This window comes from Chaetodon trifascialis, chromosome 3, assembly GCF_039877785.1.
Source record: "Chaetodon trifascialis isolate fChaTrf1 chromosome 3, fChaTrf1.hap1, whole genome shotgun sequence".
Lineage (NCBI taxonomy): Eukaryota > Metazoa > Chordata > Actinopteri > Chaetodontiformes > Chaetodontidae > Chaetodon > Chaetodon trifascialis.
This window is the reverse complement of record NC_092058.1, coordinates 245,001-262,500: the sequence shown is the minus strand read 5'-3', so window position 1 is coordinate 262,500 and position 17,500 is coordinate 245,001. Positions and strand designations below refer to the sequence as shown.

The following is a 17,500-nucleotide window of genomic DNA, read 5'->3' as shown; positions in this document are numbered from 1 at the left end:
CCTCCTTGTTTTCCTCTTGTTTTCCTCTTGTGTTCCTCTTGTGTTCCTCCTTGTGTTCCTCCTTGTTTTCCTCCTTGTTTTCCTCTTGTGTTCCTCCTTGTGTTCCTCCTTGTGTTCCTCTTGTGTTCCTCCTTGTTTTCCTCTTGTGTTCCTCCTTGTGTTCCTCCTTGTTTTCCTCTTGTGTTCCTCTTGTGTTCCTCCTTGTGTTCCTCCTTGTTTTCCTCTTGTTTTCCTCTTGTGTTCCTCTTGTGTTCCTCCTTGTGTTCCTCCTTGTGTTCCTCCTTGTTTTCCTCGTTTTCCTCCTTGTGTTCCTCTTGTGTTCCTCCTTGTTTTCCTCCTTGTTTTCCTCTTGTGTTCCTCTTGTGTTCCTCCCTGTGTTCCTCCTTGTGTTCCTCCTTGTTTTCCTCTTGTTTTCCTCTTGTTTTCCTCTTGTGTTCCTCCTTGTGTTCCTCCTTGTTTTCCTCTTGTTTTCCTCTTGTGTTCCTCCCTGTGTTCCTCCTTGTGTTCCTCCTTGTGTTCCTCCTTGTTTTCCTCTTGTGTTCCTCTTGTGTTCCTCCTTGTTTTCCTCTTGTTTTCCTCCTTGTGTTCCTCCTTGTTTTCCTCTTGTTTTCCTCTTGTGTTCCTCCTTGTGTTCCTCTTGTGTTCCTCCTTGTGTTCCTCCTTGTTTTCCTCTTGTTTTCCTCTTGTGTTCCTCTTGTGTTCCTCCTTGTTTTCCTCTTGTTTTCCTCTGTGTTCCTCCTTGTTTTCCTCTTGTGTTCCTCTTGTGTTCCTCTTGTTTTCCTCTTGTGTTCCTCCTTGTGTTCCTCCTTGTGTTCCTCTTGTGTTCCTCCTTGTGTTCCTCTTGTGTTCCTCTTGTTTTCCTCTTGTGTTCCTCCTTGTGTTCCTCCTTGTGTTCCTCTTGTGTTCCTCCTTGTGTTCCTCTTGTGTTCCTCTTGTTTTCCTCTTGTGTTCCTCCTTGTGTTCCTCCTTGTTTTCCTCTTGTGTTCCTCCTTGTGTTCCTCCTTGTGTTCCTCTTGTGTTCCTCTTGTGTTCCTCCTTGTTTTCCTCCTTGTGTTCCTCCTTGTGTTCCTCCTTGTTTTCCTCTTGTTTTCCTCTTGTGTTCCTCTTGTGTTCTTCCTTGTTTTCCTCTTGTGTTCCTCTTGTGTTCCTCCTTGTGTTCCTCTTGTGTTCCTCCTTGTTTTCCTCTTGTGTTCCTCTTGTGTTCCTCCTTGTGTTCCTCTTGTGTTCCTCCTTGTTTTCCTCCTTGTGTTCCTCTCTGTGACTGCCTTGAGCTTTTTCTAGTTCAGTATCTAGTTATCATCAGAGTTATCCATGTTTTTAGGAGAGTCTCTGTCTGTCTGTCTGTCTGTCTGTCTGTCTGTCTGTCTGTCTGTCTGTCTGTCTGTCTGTCTGTCTGTCTGTCTGGCCTGTCTCTCTGACTCTCTGACCTGTCTGTCTCTCTGACTCTCTGACCTGTCTGTCTCTCTGACTCTCTGACCTGTCTGTCTGCAGGAGAGGAGACCTTTTCTGGCGTCAGAGTGCAGTGAACTTCCCAAAGCTGAGAAATGGAGACGACAGGTAAACAAACTGAAGTATTCGCTCCACTGTCTGTCTGTGTGTCTGTCTGTCTGTGTTTGTCTCTGTCTGTCTGTCTGTCTGTCTGTCTGTCTGTCTGTCTGTCTGTCTGTCTGTCTGTCTGTCTGTATTTGTCTCTGTCTGTCTGTCTGTCTGTCTGTGTTTGTCTCTGTGTGTCTGTCTGTCTGTGTTTGTCTCTGTCTGTCTGTCTGTCTGTCTGTGTTTGTCTCTGTCTGTCTGTCTGTCTGTCTGTTTGTCTCTGTCTGTCTGTCTGTCTGTCTGTCTGTCTGTCTGTCTGTGTTTGTCTCTGTCTGTGTGTCTGTGTCTGTCTGTTTGTCTCTGTCTGTCTGTCTGTCTCTGTCTGTCTGTCTGTCTGTCTGTGTTTGTCTCTGTCTGTCTGTCTGTCTGTCTGTCTGTCTGTCTGTCTGTCTGTCTGTCTCTCTGGTTAAGGTAGGCCTGGGCGATATATCGATTTTTTCGATTAATTCGAATTTTTGCTGTGGACGATTTAAAAAAATAATAAATTTGAGTTTTTCTCCTCTTGCTACAACGCGCCTTTTGCCCCCCAGGAGTTTCCGTAGCCAGGAGCTCCCTCCCCCCTCCCCTTTTGTTTCTTTTGCAGAAATGCACACACACACAGCAGCAACATGGCTATCGCTAATGCGAGCGAGTAATGAGTAATGAGTTGGTGCTGGTCATGCTGTCTACGTCTTACAACACATGTATGTTTCGCGCCGGGGAGGCCTGGCTTTGTAAGGTCGATGTTCCATATTATGGAATAAAACTGTTAGGTGAAATCCCAACTTCTCCGCCCGTCGACTCTCTGAGCTAACTCACCAACCGGAGCCTCCGCTAACTGCTAATCCTGCTAGCCTCTCTGCCTGCACCTCGCTCGTCACACAGTGGTATGGAACTGGTTTGGGTTTGCAGCAACAGATGTGGAACAGGTGACTGCACGCTGCAAAGTTTGTCTGAAGCCATAGCAACAAAAGGCAGCAGCACAACAAACTTATTCCAGCATGTAAAACAGAGGCATGCCGCCGAGTGGGAGAAAGGCCAGTCTTTACGAGGGAACCAGACCGCTACAAGCAACAAACCTTTCTGATAACAAAAGAGCAGCTTGCACTCTAATTCCCAGAGGGAAATAGGGGTTACCTTAAGTTTTTGATCAAATAAAAGCAAAACTTGCTTTGAATTATCTCTGTCATTTGTACTTATTGTCTTCTTTAAAAAGTAGGAAAAAAAAATCTGAAAAAAATCGTAACTGGAGTTTTTTGTGAAAAAATCAGAGATTTTATTTTTAGGCCGTATCGCCCAGCCCGAGGTTAAGGTGAAAAAAATGTAAGTCTATGTAATGTCCATTGATGAAGTGGAAACCTAATGTGTGTGTGTGTGTGTGTGTGTGTGTGTGTGTGTGTGTGTGTGTGTGTGTGTGTGTGTGTGTGTGTGTGTGTGTGTGTGTGTGTGTGTGTGTGTGTGTGTGTGTGTGTGTGTGTGTGTGTGTTTCAGATCATCAGTGAGGTCTCAAAGAAAGTGGCTCAGATCCAGAACGGTGAGTGTGATGACAGGAAGTGACGCTCATTCAGTCATTTCAGACATTTTTATCCAAAGTGACGTACGTATGAACTCACACACCGATGGAGCAGCACCGGGGGACAGAGGGCAGAGGACAGGGATCGAACCACCGACCTCCTGATCGATGGACGGCCGCTCTGAGCCACAGCCGCCCTGCATTCATTTACCTGTCATTGACTGCAGCCATCAGCTGTCTGTCTGTCTGTCTGTCTGTCTGTCTGTCTGTCTGTCTGTCTCTGACCTGTCTGTCTGTCTGTCTTTCTCTGACCTGTCTGTCTGCCTGTCTCTGACCTGTCTGTCTGTCCACCTGTCTCTGACCTGTCTGTCTGTCTTTCTCTGACCTGTCTGTCTGTCTGTCTGTCTGTCTGTCTCTGACCTGTCTGTCTGTCTGTCTCTGACCTGTCCGCCTGTCTCTGACCTGTCTGTCTGTCTTTCTCTGACCTGTCTGTCTGCCTGTCTCTGACCTGTCTGTCTGTCCACCTGTCTCTGACCTGTCTGTCTGTCTTTCTCTGACCTGTCTGTCTGTCTGTCTGTCTGTCTGTCTCTGACCTGTCTGTCTGTCTGTCTCTGACCTGTCCGCCTGTCTCTGACCTGTCTGTCTGCCTGTCTCTGACCTGTCTGTCTGTCTGTCTCTGACCTGTCTGTCTGCCTGTCTCTGACCTGTCTGTCTGTCTGTCTCTGACCTGTCTGTCTGTCTTTCTCTGACCTGTCTGTCTGCCTGTCTCTGACCTGTCTGTCTCTGACCTGCCTGTCTGTCTTTCTCTGACCTGTCTGTCTGCCTGTCTCTGACCTGTCTGTCTTTCTCTGACCTGCCTGTCTGTCTTTCTCTGACCTGTCCACCTGTCTCTGACCTGCCTGCCTGTCTGTCTCTGACCTGTCTGTCCGCCTGTCTCTGACCTGTCTGTCTGTCTGTCTGTCTGTCTGTCTGTCTGTCTGTCTGTCTGTCTGTCTGTCTGTCTCTGACCTGTCTGTCTGTCTGTCTCTGACCTGTCTGTCTTTCTCTGACCTGTCTGTCTGTCTGTCTGTCTGTCTCTGACCTGTCCGCCTGTCTCTGACCTGTCTGTCTGTCTGTCTGTCTGTCTCTGACCTGTCCGCCTGTCTCTGACCTGTCTGTCTGTCTGTCTCTGACCTGTCTGTCTGTCTGTCTCTGACCTGCCTGTCTGTCTGTCTGTCTGTCTGTCTGTCTGTCTGTCTGTCTGTCTGTCTGTCTGTCTGTCTCTGACCTGTCTGTCTGTGGTCTGTCTGTCTGTCTCTGACCTGTCTGTCTGTCTGTCTGTCTGTCTGTCTGTCTGTCTGTCTCTGACCTGTCCGCCTGTCTCTGACCTGTCTGTCTGTCTGTCTGTCTGTCTCTGACCTCTCCGCCTGTCTCTGACCTGTGTGTCTGTCTGTCTCTGACCTGTCTGTTTGTCTGTCTGTCTGTCTCTGACCTGTCCGCCTGTCTCTGACCTGCCTGTCTGTCTTTCTCTGACCTGTCTGTCTGCCTGTCTCTGACCTGTCTGTCTGTCTCTCTCTCTCTCTGACCTGTCTGTCTGTGACCTGTCTGTCTGTCTGTCTCTGACCTGTCTGTCTGTCTGTCTGTCTGTCTGTCTGTCTCTGACCTGTCTGTCTCTGACCTGTCTGTCTCTGACCTGTCTGTCTGTCTGTCTGTCTGTCTGTCTGTCTGTCTGTCTGTGACCTGTCTGTCTGTCTCTGACCTGTCCGCCTGTCTCTGACCTGTCTGTCTGTCTGTCTCTGACCTCTCCGCCTGTCTCTGACCTGTCTGTCTGTCTGTCTGTCTCTGACCTGTCCGCCTGTCTCTGACCTGCCTGTCTGTCTTTCTCTGACCTGTCTGTCTGTCTGTCTCTGACCTGTCTGTCTGTCTGTCTGTCTGTCTGTCTGTCTGTCTCTGACCTGCCTGTCTGTCTTTCTCTGACCTGTCTGTCTGTCTGTCTCTGACCTGTCCGCCTGTCTCTGACCTGCCTGTCTGTCTTTCTCTGACCTGTCTGTCTGTCTGTCTGTCTGTCTGTCTGTCTGTCTGTCTGTCTGTCTCTGACCTGTCTGTCTGTCTGTCTCTGACCTGTCCGCCTGTCTCTGACCTGCCTGTCTGTCTTTCTCTGACCGGTCTGTCTGTCTGTCTGTCTGCCTGTCTGTCTCTGACCTGTCTGTCTGTCTCTGACCTGTCTGTCTGTCTGTCTGTCTGTCTGTCTGTCTGTCTCTGACCTGTCCGCCTGTCTCTGACCTGTCTGTCTGTCTGTCTCTGACCTGTCTGTCTGTCTGTCTGTCTTTCTTTCTCTGACCTGTCTGTCTGCCTGTCTGTCTGTCTCTGACCTGTCTGTCTGCCTGTCTGTCTGTCTCTGACCTGTCTGTCTGTCTGTCTCTGACCTGTCTGTCTGTCTGTCTGTCTGTCTGTCTGTCTGTCTGTCTCTGACCTGTCCGCCTGTCTCTGACCTGTCTGTCTGTCTGTCTCTGACCTGTCCACCTGTCTCTGACCTGCCTGTCTGTCTTTCTCTGACCTGTCTGTCTGTCTGTCTGTCTGTCTGTCTGTCTCTCTCTGACCTGTCCACCTGTCTCTGACCTGTCTGTCTGTCTGTCTGTCTGTCTGTCTGTCTGTCTGTCTGTCTGTCTGTCTGTCTGTCTTTCTTTCTCTGACCTGTCTGTCTATCTGTCTCTGACCTGTCTGTCTGTCTGTCTCTGACCTGTCTGTCTGTCTGTCTGTCTGTCTGTCTGTCTGTCTGTCTGTCTTTCTCTGACCTGTCTGTCTGCCTGTCTCTGACCTGTCTGTCTGTCTGTCTGTCTCTGACCTGTCTGTCTGTCTTTCTCTGACCTGTCTGTCTGCCTGCCTCTGACCTGTCTGTCTGTGTGTCTCTGACCTGTCCGCCTGTCTCTGACCTGTCTGTCTGCCTGTCTCTGACCTGTCTGTCTGTCTGTCTCTGACCTGTCTGTCTGTCTTTCTCTGACCTGTCTGTCTGCCTGTCTCTGACCTGTCTGTCTGTCTGTCTCTGACCTGTCTGCCTGTCTCTGACCTGTCTGTCTGTCTGTCTCTGACCTGTCTGTCTGTCTTTCTCTGACCTGTCTGTCTGCCTGTCTCTGACCTGTCTGTCTGTCTGTCTCTGACCTGTCCGCCTGTCTCTGACCTGTCTGTCTGTCTGCAGCTGGTCTCGGGGAGTTCAGGATTCGGGATCTGAACGATGAGATCAACAAGCTGCTGAGAGAGAAAGGTCACTGGGAGGTTCGGATCAAAGAGCTGGGAGGACCCGACTATGCTGTAAGTGATGTCCTAAACCAGTGACTGTACTGGAACCAGTAACTCTACTCTGTGTGTGTGTGTGTGTTTCAGTGAGTTATTGACTCTGTGTGTGTGTGTGTTTTAGCGAGTGGGGCCGAGGATGTTGGACCATGAGGGGAAGGAGGTTCCAGGAAACCGAGGATACAAATACTTCGGAGCGGCCAGAGATCTGCCCGGAGTCAGAGAGCTGTTTGAGAAGGAGCGTACGTAACTCTGTCGCCGCTCTGTTTTAAATCACATGTCCATCGCTGTACTCTTGTCTGATTGGTCCTCACTGATCATGTGACTCCCAGCTGCCCCGGCACTAAGGAAGACGAGGGCGGAGCTGATGAAGGACGTGGACGCAGAGTATTACGGCTACAGAGACGAAGACGACGGAGTGCTGCTTCCTCTGGAGATGCAGTACGAGAAACAAGGTAGATCAGCAGAAAACTCGCCGCGTATTCTTTTTATCAAACTGAGAAACATCTTCATCTTTTAGGCTCCAGTTCTGCTTTCAGAGACTTTAGGAAGCAGATCTCAGCCTGCGTCCGCGACGCGGCGCTCTCGTCTTTCAGATCAGATGGCGTCTGACCAATCAGGGCTTTTTACAGCCAGGAGGACAGATGCAACAAAAGGCATCAGATTCAAATCAGGCATGTTGTGGTTCAACCACCGGGGGGCGCTCACGTCACATGACGTTCAATCCAGATGGAGGACGGGAAGTGGAAAACACAAAGGACGAGATGAAGAAAGTTCTTACCGGACGAGTTTGGAGGATGAGTAACAAAAAGAAAATCAGATCATCTGTTGGATGAGAGTCTGACGTTATGAAGACGAGCGAGTCTTTTCAGACGTCGTTCTGCTCCAGAAAACAAATGAGAGCAGGTAAACAACTTCCTGTTAGCGGTTGGTCCAAGACCTCAGTACCAAACTGCTCCAGGATGACTGTCGTAGGTTTTATCGTCCTGAGGATTAATGATTAACGAGCAGCAAACGTTCAGCGCCGCCGTGCTGAATGTGACGTTTACGTTACGCTTGTTTGCTCGCTAAGGTCCAATGAAACGCTGCTAAAGGTGAGGATCGTCCCGAAACAAGACGGGTACGTTATTTATGCTCGGACGTCGACTGTGAAACCGTTAATGCTGATTTAACAAGTGCTGAAATCTGTCAACATTTAAAACAACAGCTGATGTTGGAAGAAGAGAAGAAGAATCCTTTTTTAATCACTGACAACACGCAGAGTTCAGAGTCAGAAGCTGCACACGCCGGCTTCCTGAAATTATTCCTCTGCTTTTGACCCATCCTGGTTGTCCTTCAATATACCTTTATTTGTCCCGCAAGGGCAAACTCCAAATTCCTTCCTCCGCGGCAGACCAGGAGCGGTGGGCCGCCCGCCGCCAGCTGCCCGGGGACCAGTTTCCTTGGTCACCGTTGGTCAGGTGGTGATCTTCCCTAACCCTTCTTTTTATGGAGGATACCCCAGGTGAACATGGGGAGAACATGCAAACTCCACACAGAAAGGCCCCTTGAAGGCATGGTGGAGGACACGCCCACAGCGTCCACAGCGTCCACAGCGCCCACAGCGTCCACAGCGTCCACAGCGACCCACAGCGCCCACAGCATCCACAGCGTCCACAGCGCCCCAGACCAGAATCGAACCCGGGACCATCTAGCTGTGAGGCGACAGTGTTACCACCGTTCCACCTAACCATTAAATCGTTTCCACCATTAGCCGACTCGCCTCCTCCTGACCGCACACAGTTAGTGCGACTGTTTTTAAATTTCCTGTCAGTCTCTTGCATTTCTCACCCTCGTGAGCAAAAGAGGTTTCTCGGTTTGATCCGTCTGAGCGAAACGACGCTGAACATCTGCATTTTGAGTGTGCTGACTTCCTTCCCTCCATTTAAGAGCGACGCGCGGCCATCTGCAAACAAGCTTTTAAAAGAGACGCACAGCACGGGCTGACCACCATGTCTTCCTCTGTGTCTTCCTCTGTGTGTTGTGTGTGGTGTGTATTTTGTGTGTATTGTGTGTAGCTGTGTTGGAGGCGGTGCAGAGGTGGAGAAAGGAGAAGGAGTCTCATCTGTCAGGAGAGAAACAACAACAGGAGGAGGAGGAGGAGGAGGAGAGCATCTACACTGTCCACAATGAAGAGGTGAGCTTCAGAAGAAAAGAGGAAAGTCACACTCACCTGTACAATCAGCTGTGTTCACTGCAGACAACGGTTCTGATTGGCTGATCAGTTTTTGATCTCTGTGCTACCTGAACCCCACCTGAGATCCTGGACCTGAGCTGTGCTGATTCACGCTGAAAACTACAGACAGACAGAGTTAACAGACACAACGCTGCTATGGAACGCTAGCTTAGCTGCAGGCTAGCTTCTGTACGGAACGCTAGTTTAGCTGCAGGCTAGCTTACCTGCAGGCTAGCTTCTGTATGGAATGCTAGCTTAGCTGCAGGCTAGCTTAGCTGCAGGCTAATGCTAGCTTAGCTGCAGGCTAGCTTCTGTACGGAACGCTAGCTTAGCTGGAGGATAGCTTCAGTTAATATTTTATTTACTGTTGAAAAATGGGTTTTGCAGATTGAAAATGGATCAAAAAACTTTATTCTGAGACAGTTTTCAGGCTGTAGTTGGTGGGCGGGGCTACATGTGTAACTTCCTGTTTGTTTTGTGTGTGTGCATGCAGCCTGATGATGAGGAGAGCCGAGAGGAGCAGGATGGAGAGGAGGGGGGAGTCACCTTCATTGCACATGTACCTGTACCCTCACAGAGAGAGGTGAGAGAGAGACACGCACACACACACACACACGCACACACACACACACACACACACACACACACACACACACACACACACACACACACACACACACACACACACACACACACACACACCTGGAACCAGAACCTGATTCTAACTTGAAACTCTGAAGGGGTGAACTTCACCATGCAGAGAGGTCCTCGCTACCAAAACTGAAACTGGTCCTCACAAGCATGGCAAGTCCACACATGGAGGTGAGACAGCTATGTCTTACCTGTCTGTCTGTCTGCCTGTCTGTCTGCCTGTCTCTCAGGTGGAGGAGGCTCTGGTCAGGAGGAAGAAGATGGAGTTGTTGCAGCATTACGCCAGTGAGACTCTTCAGGCCCAAAGTCAGACCGCCAGAACCCTGCTGGGACTGTAGGCCGTCCGTCTGTCTGTCCGTCTGTCTGTCTGTCTGTCTGTCTGTCTGTCTGTCTGTCTGTCCGTCTGTCTGTCCATCTGTCTGTCTGTCTGTCTGTCCATGTAAATTTCAGATGGTTTTGATACTCGACCTGTTTCTTATTAAAGTCTTCTTCAGCTCTTCTTCAGTGTTTTCGTCGTGTTTTGTTGCTCTCTCGGTTTTTTACTGAACCGGGACTCTGCAGGTCTTCAGAAGCGCTGAATTCAGCTTCAGACACTCAGAACCACCAGCAGGAGACTCGGCATCCTGTCGGCTGTGGCTGTTTCAGTCGGGGGTCTCCGCCGTGGTGGGGGTCTTGCCCAGGGGCGGAGCTTGCGGACAGGCAAACCAGGCAGTTGCTCAGAGCCCCCGGCCATTAGGGGGGCCCCGGCCACGTATTTACAACGATAATTGATAGGCCTGGGCTTTCAGGGCCCTCTGCTGGTCCCTGAACCTCACTATTCATCTCAAATAAATGCATTTATGTGTGCAAAAAACAAATTTTTGCAGTGTGCAAGGGTGGGGTGGGGGCCCAGGGATTTCTTGCTCGGAGCCCTAAGAGACCTGAGCAACGGCACTGGTCTTGCCGCTGTCGGGGGTTTTGTCCACGTGGCGGGGGTCTTGCCTCTTTGGCGGGGATCCTGCCCGCGTGGCGGGGGTCTTGCCTCTTTGGCGGGGGTCCTGCCCGCGTGGCGGGGGTCTTGCCTCTTTGGTGGGGGTCCTGCCCATGTAGCGGGGGTCTTGCCTCTTTGGCGGGGGTCTTGCCTCTTTGGCGGGGGTCTTGCCCTGCCCTCCTGGGTTTTGCAGTTCTCTTTCAGGTTGAGACCTTGTTAAAAGTGTGTTCTGCGAGCAGCAGCTAATGTAGCCTGAGCAGAAGCAGCAGCTGATGGCGTCTCATCTTCCATCGACACCGATGCTCAAGTGACATCACTTGAGGACATTTATGAGACGTCCCGCAGCTCCCTCTGAGACACTGAAGGATTTATACTGTGTTGTAAGATGCAGGAGACGTCCACAGCTGGAATCACATGCTGAGGTGGAAAAACACTGGAGGCCACTTTAAAGCAAACCGCCTCAGAACCTGTCTGTCCTCGTCTTCTTGTGTCTCTGTGTGTCTGTCTCTGTTAAATTCAGACATCTTTATTGACACGCTCACATTCAGACACTGACGTTGATGTAAACATTGTTGCAGAAACAGTCCTCTTCAGTTTTCTCTGTATCATCGTGTGGTTTCAATCTAGCTGCTGATTGGTTGATTGGTGGCAGCATTCTTCAGCATGTGATTGGCTGATTAATAGCTGAAGGCTGCATGTGATGTCATGTGAGGAGGAAACTGCTGTCAGCCACATTTAATCAACGTGTGTGTGTATATTTGTGTGTGCGAGTGTTTGTGTGTTTCAGACAACTGAAAATAACACAAACGTGTTTTATGGCCGACGTGTTAAATCAGACAAAACAACCGCTCAGGTTTTACTGATCGGCATGAACGTTTCCAGACGGAGGGCTGTCGGATGGACGGTGATGAGACGTGGCTCAGACGTTCACGCTCCCCTCAGGATGAACTGAAAACTGTTGATCCTCTGACTTTTCCTTTAGCGCCACCATCAGGTTGACATGTTAATGCGTCCAATACTTCAGTTTTTGAGCAAATACCTTCGGAACTGTTTCAATTCAATTCAATATTCCTTTATTCGTCCCGCGAGGAGAAATGATGACACTCCCATCAGCCTCAGCTGGACTTTGTGTTTGCTGCTAATTAGCTAATGTTAGCATGCGAGCATGCTGGACTGAAATGATGAACACGGAAAACATGCTAAACATTAGCGCATTGGCACCATTACGAACGTGGCATTTACTGGACAGTTTTGTCTGTTTTGTCATGTTTAATCTAGCGAACGAGTAAAACGTGAGGTAATCAGGTGATTGTTGGTTTCAGTGACTGATGATGAGTTTCATCATTTCCTGTTGGTATAAAAGATGAAGGCCTGTTGATGTTAGCGTAAGCTGACTGCCAGAACAGTGTAATGAAGATCTGTATGTGGTCTATATTTGGGACACAGCCATCGTCTGTCATGTTGCCCCCCCCCCCCCCAACCCCCTGCCGGCGTCACAGCCCGGTCAGTATAACTGAGCGCCGACAGCTCGTCTCCCACCAAACAGGCGTCATGTGGTGTCGAGGTTTCCTGCAGACGGTCAGGTCCATGTCAACCAGCAGACAGGTCAGTGTGTGCGTGTGTGTGCGTGTGTGTGTGTGTGTGCGTGTGTGTGCGTGTGTGCGTGTGTGTGGATGAGGGTGCTTTGCAGGGACGGACACTTGATTTCACACCTTCGTTGTGGGGACTCAGTTTTAGGCTTCAGACCTGCAGCTCAGTGAAGACACGTCCTCCTCATCGGCTGTTTAACTGCTCGTCATCTTTCATAAACTTGTCTGACATGAAGAACAAAGTTTGAAAGAACTTTATTTTATTCTTAAAAATGAGGAAGCCAAAGAATATTTCTTAAATTTGTATAACATTTATCACAGATGCGTCCCAAAATATTCAGCAGGAATGACAAAGAGCATTTCTATGAATCTGTGAAGTGACTTTTTTCTTTAAGAGACGAATGAAGGATTAAGCATTTATGGTTGATTACAGCGGAATCAAAGCTGCAGCAATAATGACGAGTGTAAGCAATGAATGAATTTAATTTTGCTGTTTACTTGTTACAGTTATTTTCAGTTTTAAAGTACGTGGTTCAACATGTTTCTGTCCGGCAACTTTAAAGGGTTAATTCACCCAAATAAGCTTAAAAAGAAATTCCTCTCTTCCCTTTAATGGTATCATTTTGTCTACTTTTAATTCTCTTCTCCTTTGTTTGGGTTTTGGGTGAAAAAGATGTCATTGTAAGATTTCTAATGAATAGTGGCCTTGTGTTTATGGGATATACAGCTGGCGTGGTGCTCGTTCATGTCCATTATTCCCAGTCCCATGACACACGTGTGGCTTCCAGTTATTTTCTTCTGCCATTCTCACTGTGAGTCTTAGTGGACAACCGATGTCTTCACATCTGACGAACTGGATGTTTTGGTCTCACAGTGAGTCTCACTTCGAGGGAAAGTTCAGATCGTCTGTCCTAAATTATCATTAAACATGTTACATATGACACCTGCTGGTAGGTACATTTTTCACTTTACCTTGCTAAAAGCCAGGCTAGCTGTTTCCCCATGTTCAGTTGTTGTGCTAAGCTAAGCTAGCCTCACATCCTGAACGATGAGTGAAGTTACTGAGAAGCACAGTGAGGATTGAATATCCCCCCGCCCCAAAAGGTCCATGCTTTGTTAGCATTGAGTCAGTGATGTGATGATGTCTCTGCCTCTCTGTCTGTCTCACCTGTCCGTCTGCAGCAGGCAGGCGTCCTCTTTGACGTGGACGGCGTCCTGCTTCGTGGCGGCTCAGTGATTCCGGCCGCTCAACGAGCGTTTCGGAAGCTTCTGGACCAAAACAACAACTTCCTGTTTCCCGTCGTCTTTGTCACCAATGCTGGAAGCTGTCAGAGACATCATAAGGCCCAGCAGCTGTCTCGCCTGCTGGAGGTCCAGGTAGGGCAGACAGGCAGAGGACAGACCAGTCACAGAGTGAGACAGACACAGACAGACAGGTGGAGGACAGACCGGTGAAAGACAGACACAGACAGACAGGTGTTCTGTGTTCATGTCTGCTAGTTTGTTTTCGGATTATTATCATTATTACTGAAATTCATTACCGGTGACATCATCACTTTTGACATCATCACCTTGTGTAAAGCTGTGAGGCAAAAAGCAAAAAGTAATCAATGCAAGACAAACCAGAAGATCAGATTAACTGATGTGACGGGCAGCCGTCACAGGAATCCACCATTAGCCTGATGACAGCATGTTAGCCTGATAGCATTACAGCCTGATAACAGCATGTTAGCTAACATTACAGCGTGTTAGCTTGATAACAGCATGTTAGCCTGATAGCATTACGGCCTGATAAAAGCATGTTAGCTAACATTACAGCATGTTAGCTTGATAACAGCATGTTAGCCTGATAGCATTACAGCCTGATAACAGCATGTTAGCTAACATTACAGCGTGTTAGCTTGATAACAGCATGTTAGCCTGATAGCATTACGGCCTGATAAAAGCATGTTAGCTAACATTACAGCGTGTTAGCTTGATAACAGCATGTTAGCCTGATAGCATTACAGCCTGATAACAGCATGTTAGCTAACATTACAGCGTGTTAGCTTGATAACAGCATGTTAGCCTGATAGCATTACAGCCTGATAACAGCATGTTAGCTAACATTACAGCGTGTTAGCTTGATAACAGCATGTTAGCCTGATAGCATTACAGCCTGATAACAGCATGTTAGCTAACATTACAGCATGTTAGCTTGATAACAGCATGTTAGCCTGATAGCATTACGGCCTGATAACAGCATGTTAGCTAACATTACAGCGTGTTAGCTTGATAACAGCATGTTAGCCTGATAGCATTACGGCCTGATAAAAGCATGTTAGCTAACATTACAGCGTGTTAGCCTGATAACAGCATGTTAGCCTGATAGCATTACAGCCTGATAACAGCATGTTAGCTAACATTACAGCGTGTTAGCTTGATAACAGCATGTTAGCCTGATAGCATTACAGCCTGATAACAGCATGTTAGCGAACATTACAGCGTGTTAGCTTGATAACAGCATGTTAGCCTGATAGCATTACAGCCTGATAACAGCATGTTAGCGAACATTACAGCGTGTTAGCTTGATAACAGCATGTTAGCCTGATAGCATTACAGCCTGATAACAGCATGTTAGCTAACATTACAGCGTGTTAGCTTGATAACAGCATGTTAGCTTTATTTTTTTTTAGTTAGAATTAGATGGGGTTGAATCTGTTTTTTTGGTTTTGTGCTTTACGTAGATGTTTACACTTATGACAAATCACTGTTTTCTGATTTATTGTACATATTTTGTGTTTGTTTCTCATCTTTTTTTGAAATGTGTTAGGTTTTTACTTCATATACTTTATATTATTATAGAACATTTCGTCACCTTATGAAAATAATTGCCTACATCATTTTTCTACAAAAAGGATTTTTTGCCTAAATCACCTCCTTATGATGCGGCCCACATCTGGTAAACGTTTTCTGAAAACCTTGAAATAATGACTTAGGCGATTATTTTAATAAGGTGAGGATTTTTAACTAGTGAGTTGCGTTCCACATTTCATTGAGGATGGGATATATTTTGCTGTGCTGTGATTGGATTAACACAGTCATGTGACCTCTCTCTCTGTAGATTGCCCCGGAGCAGGTCGTTCTTTCCCACAGTCCTTTGCGAATGCTGAAGAGTTTCCATGATAAATGTGTCCTGGTGTCTGGACAGGGACCGGTGACAGATATTGCCAACACGTATCCTTCACATCTGACCTGTGATGGGGTCTGTAGCAATAGCAGCCAAGGCTCATGGGTATTGTAGTGCTTAGAGACAGAACTAGCCAAAATGTAAATAATTCAAACTGAAGGTCAGAACGTAAACCTGCGTGATGGTCACGTGATCCAGGAGAGTTCCTGTGTTCATTAACGTCAGAGTTCCTTCAAAGAAACGTGAAATAAGAATGAGGAGAAGCAGCAGCTCCTCGTTCTGTTTCATGAGCGTTAAAAGAGAAGATCGTTCCACCCACTAACAACACGCCTCAGCGTCATTTCAATAAGTCACTGCACACTCACTCATTCATTCATTTACCCGTTTTTAAATCTCAAAGAATCAGTACAGTTAAAACAGAATGAATGCACACAAAAATAATGAAGGAGAAAACAAACAAAACGCTGCATTCAAGCATGGAGCAGTTTGTAATCAAAGCTTTGACACATTCATACAATTGTGTAAAGTTCACAACTCCTCGCCTTCGCTCTTCCTCAGCGGCCTGATATTTGTGTGCAGAATATAGATAACGCACGTCTACATAGAGTGACCGCAGCGAGCTGAGATTCATGTTTGACAGTGATGAGCAAGTTAAAGTTCAGCATGATTTACCTCTTGCAGGTGGAGTGGATGTTCAGGTGCTGGTGACCGTGAGGCTCGTGAGGTTGTTTAGGTCCAGTCTGACGGGTCTGGAGTTTTTATTCATGTAGCGCCAAATCACAGCAAACGTTTTCTCAGGACACTTTCCACACAGAGCTCGTACAGACCACAGTCCCTCATGAGCGAGACGGACATGCAATGACAGTGACAGTGAAAACTGGAATGATAGCCTTTAAACTACATGTAGTACATACAGCATAATGTATCCACGTGTGATATATTAACGGTGTGATATATGTACGTGTTAGGAACAGATAGCACACATACGTAATACAGCACTGTGCATGTAATAATAATAGAAGTATGACTCACAGCAGTAGCAGTTGCAGTGGATGTCAGGCAGGGCCAAGGCTGCAATCCACAGTCCAGATTCAGCCGCCGTCCACAGGAAGCTGCGAGACGACAGAGCACAGAGAGTCTGGGGAAGGAGCTCAGTTAGTAACACCCACGGCGTGTTACTAACTGAGCTCCTAGTTAGGACATGAAAGCGTGCAGATGGAGAGGGACAGAAGGACAGAGGAGCTCGGTGTGTCTTTGGATGTCCCCCGACAGTCTAATCCTATAGCAGCATAACTAGGGGCTGGTCCAGGACCAGCCTGAGCCAGCCCTAACTATAAGCTTTATCAAAGAGGACAGTTTTAAGGCGACTCTTAAATGTAGAGACAGTGTCTGCCTCCCAGACAAAGACTGAAGATGGTTCCACAGGAGAGGAGCTTGATAGCTAAATGCTCTGACTCCTGTTCTGCTTTTGGAGACTTTAGGAACCATAAGTAGAAATGCATTCTGGGAACGCAGTGTTGGAGTAGGGCAATAAGGTACTATGAGCTCTTTAAGATAAGAAGGTGCCTGGCTGTTTATGCCTTCGCACTAAAGGAGAAGGATTTTAAATTCTACTCTGTTTTACAAGGAGCCAGTGCAGAGCGGCGAGTATCAGAGGAACTCATCCTGTTTGACTTTGTTTTTGTCTTACATGTGGAAAATGTGACCGCAGCGACGTTTCAGTGCTCAGCTGATGATGAAACACTTTGATTCTGTGTGTCGTAATAATCAGAAACTTGTGTGGTATGATGGTGTTCTGACGACTGAACTGAGCAGTGACTTGGTCAGTCTCAATAATTCATGTATTCAAGTCTTGACCTTGTCATCAGTTTGGGTTTTCAGAAGGTAGTGAGCATCGAGCAGCTCAGAGAACATCACCCCCTGCTGGACATGGTGGACCACAACAGGAGACCCAGCCTACCTGTGAGTGCTTTACCTGTGACAGGTGACTTCCAGACTCTGTGTTCCAGCAGCTCCAAGTTCTCAAGAACTAACTGGTTTCAGATTAGTGAAACATCTGCAGTGCTGTCCAATCAATAGCAAACACCCCATGGAAACAGGAAGTCACTGTCCTATTTAAATGTGGCTGAAGTGTTCAGCGGGATGAAGGAGGCGGTCAGTCAGCCAGCAGACGCAGGAAAAACCTGCAGAATGTTCCTTCAGAACTCGAAATCCGTTCTGTCAGTTTGTTCTTCAATGATGTCGTCAGAGAAAACGATCTGAGCCAAAAGCAGCATTCTCGTTCGATACTGAACCAGCTTCAAGCATTGTTGTCTCCGTTAGTCCCCGACACACAAACACTTGGGAAAACAGGGTGGATCATATTTGTCTGGATGTTCTCCAGCTGCTCTGGTCCATTCAGACCTTTCCAGGACATGTGGACCAGCACCAGTTTTTCTAAAGGACCCTGATGTGCGGTGGACAGTGTCGCATATTTCAGCTGCATTTAAAATGTGATTTGCTTTTGAAAAATGTCATCAAAGGTTTCAAATGGCTCTTACAGTATATGCAA

General features: G+C 47.7%; 2 protein-coding genes across 2 annotated transcripts in view; both read left to right on the top strand.

Moving 5' to 3' along the window:
• Window positions 1–9,721, top strand: part of isy1 (ISY1 splicing factor homolog) — a 13,999-nt gene extending 4,278 nt beyond the window's left edge. Inside the window, exons 4-11 of the mRNA XM_070958471.1 lie at window positions 1,492–1,557; window positions 3,064–3,106; window positions 6,261–6,373; window positions 6,480–6,597; window positions 6,688–6,810; window positions 8,413–8,531; window positions 9,064–9,153; window positions 9,452–9,721. Coding sequence (XP_070814572.1) covers window positions 1,492–1,557; window positions 3,064–3,106; window positions 6,261–6,373; window positions 6,480–6,597; window positions 6,688–6,810; window positions 8,413–8,531; window positions 9,064–9,153; window positions 9,452–9,559 — 780 coding nt within the window. The 3' untranslated portion in view covers window positions 9,560–9,721. The remainder of the gene's footprint in view (window positions 1–1,491; window positions 1,558–3,063; window positions 3,107–6,260; window positions 6,374–6,479; window positions 6,598–6,687; window positions 6,811–8,412; window positions 8,532–9,063; window positions 9,154–9,451) is intronic.
• A 2,021-nt stretch (window positions 9,722–11,742) lies between these two features.
• LOC139329032 (haloacid dehalogenase-like hydrolase domain-containing 5) overlaps window positions 11,743–17,500 on the top strand; it is an 11,512-nt gene continuing 5,754 nt past the window's right edge. The window contains exons 1-4 of the mRNA XM_070959153.1: window positions 11,743–11,796; window positions 12,966–13,157; window positions 14,884–14,996; window positions 16,818–16,911. Coding sequence (XP_070815254.1) covers window positions 11,743–11,796; window positions 12,966–13,157; window positions 14,884–14,996; window positions 16,818–16,911 — 453 coding nt within the window. The remainder of the gene's footprint in view (window positions 11,797–12,965; window positions 13,158–14,883; window positions 14,997–16,817; window positions 16,912–17,500) is intronic.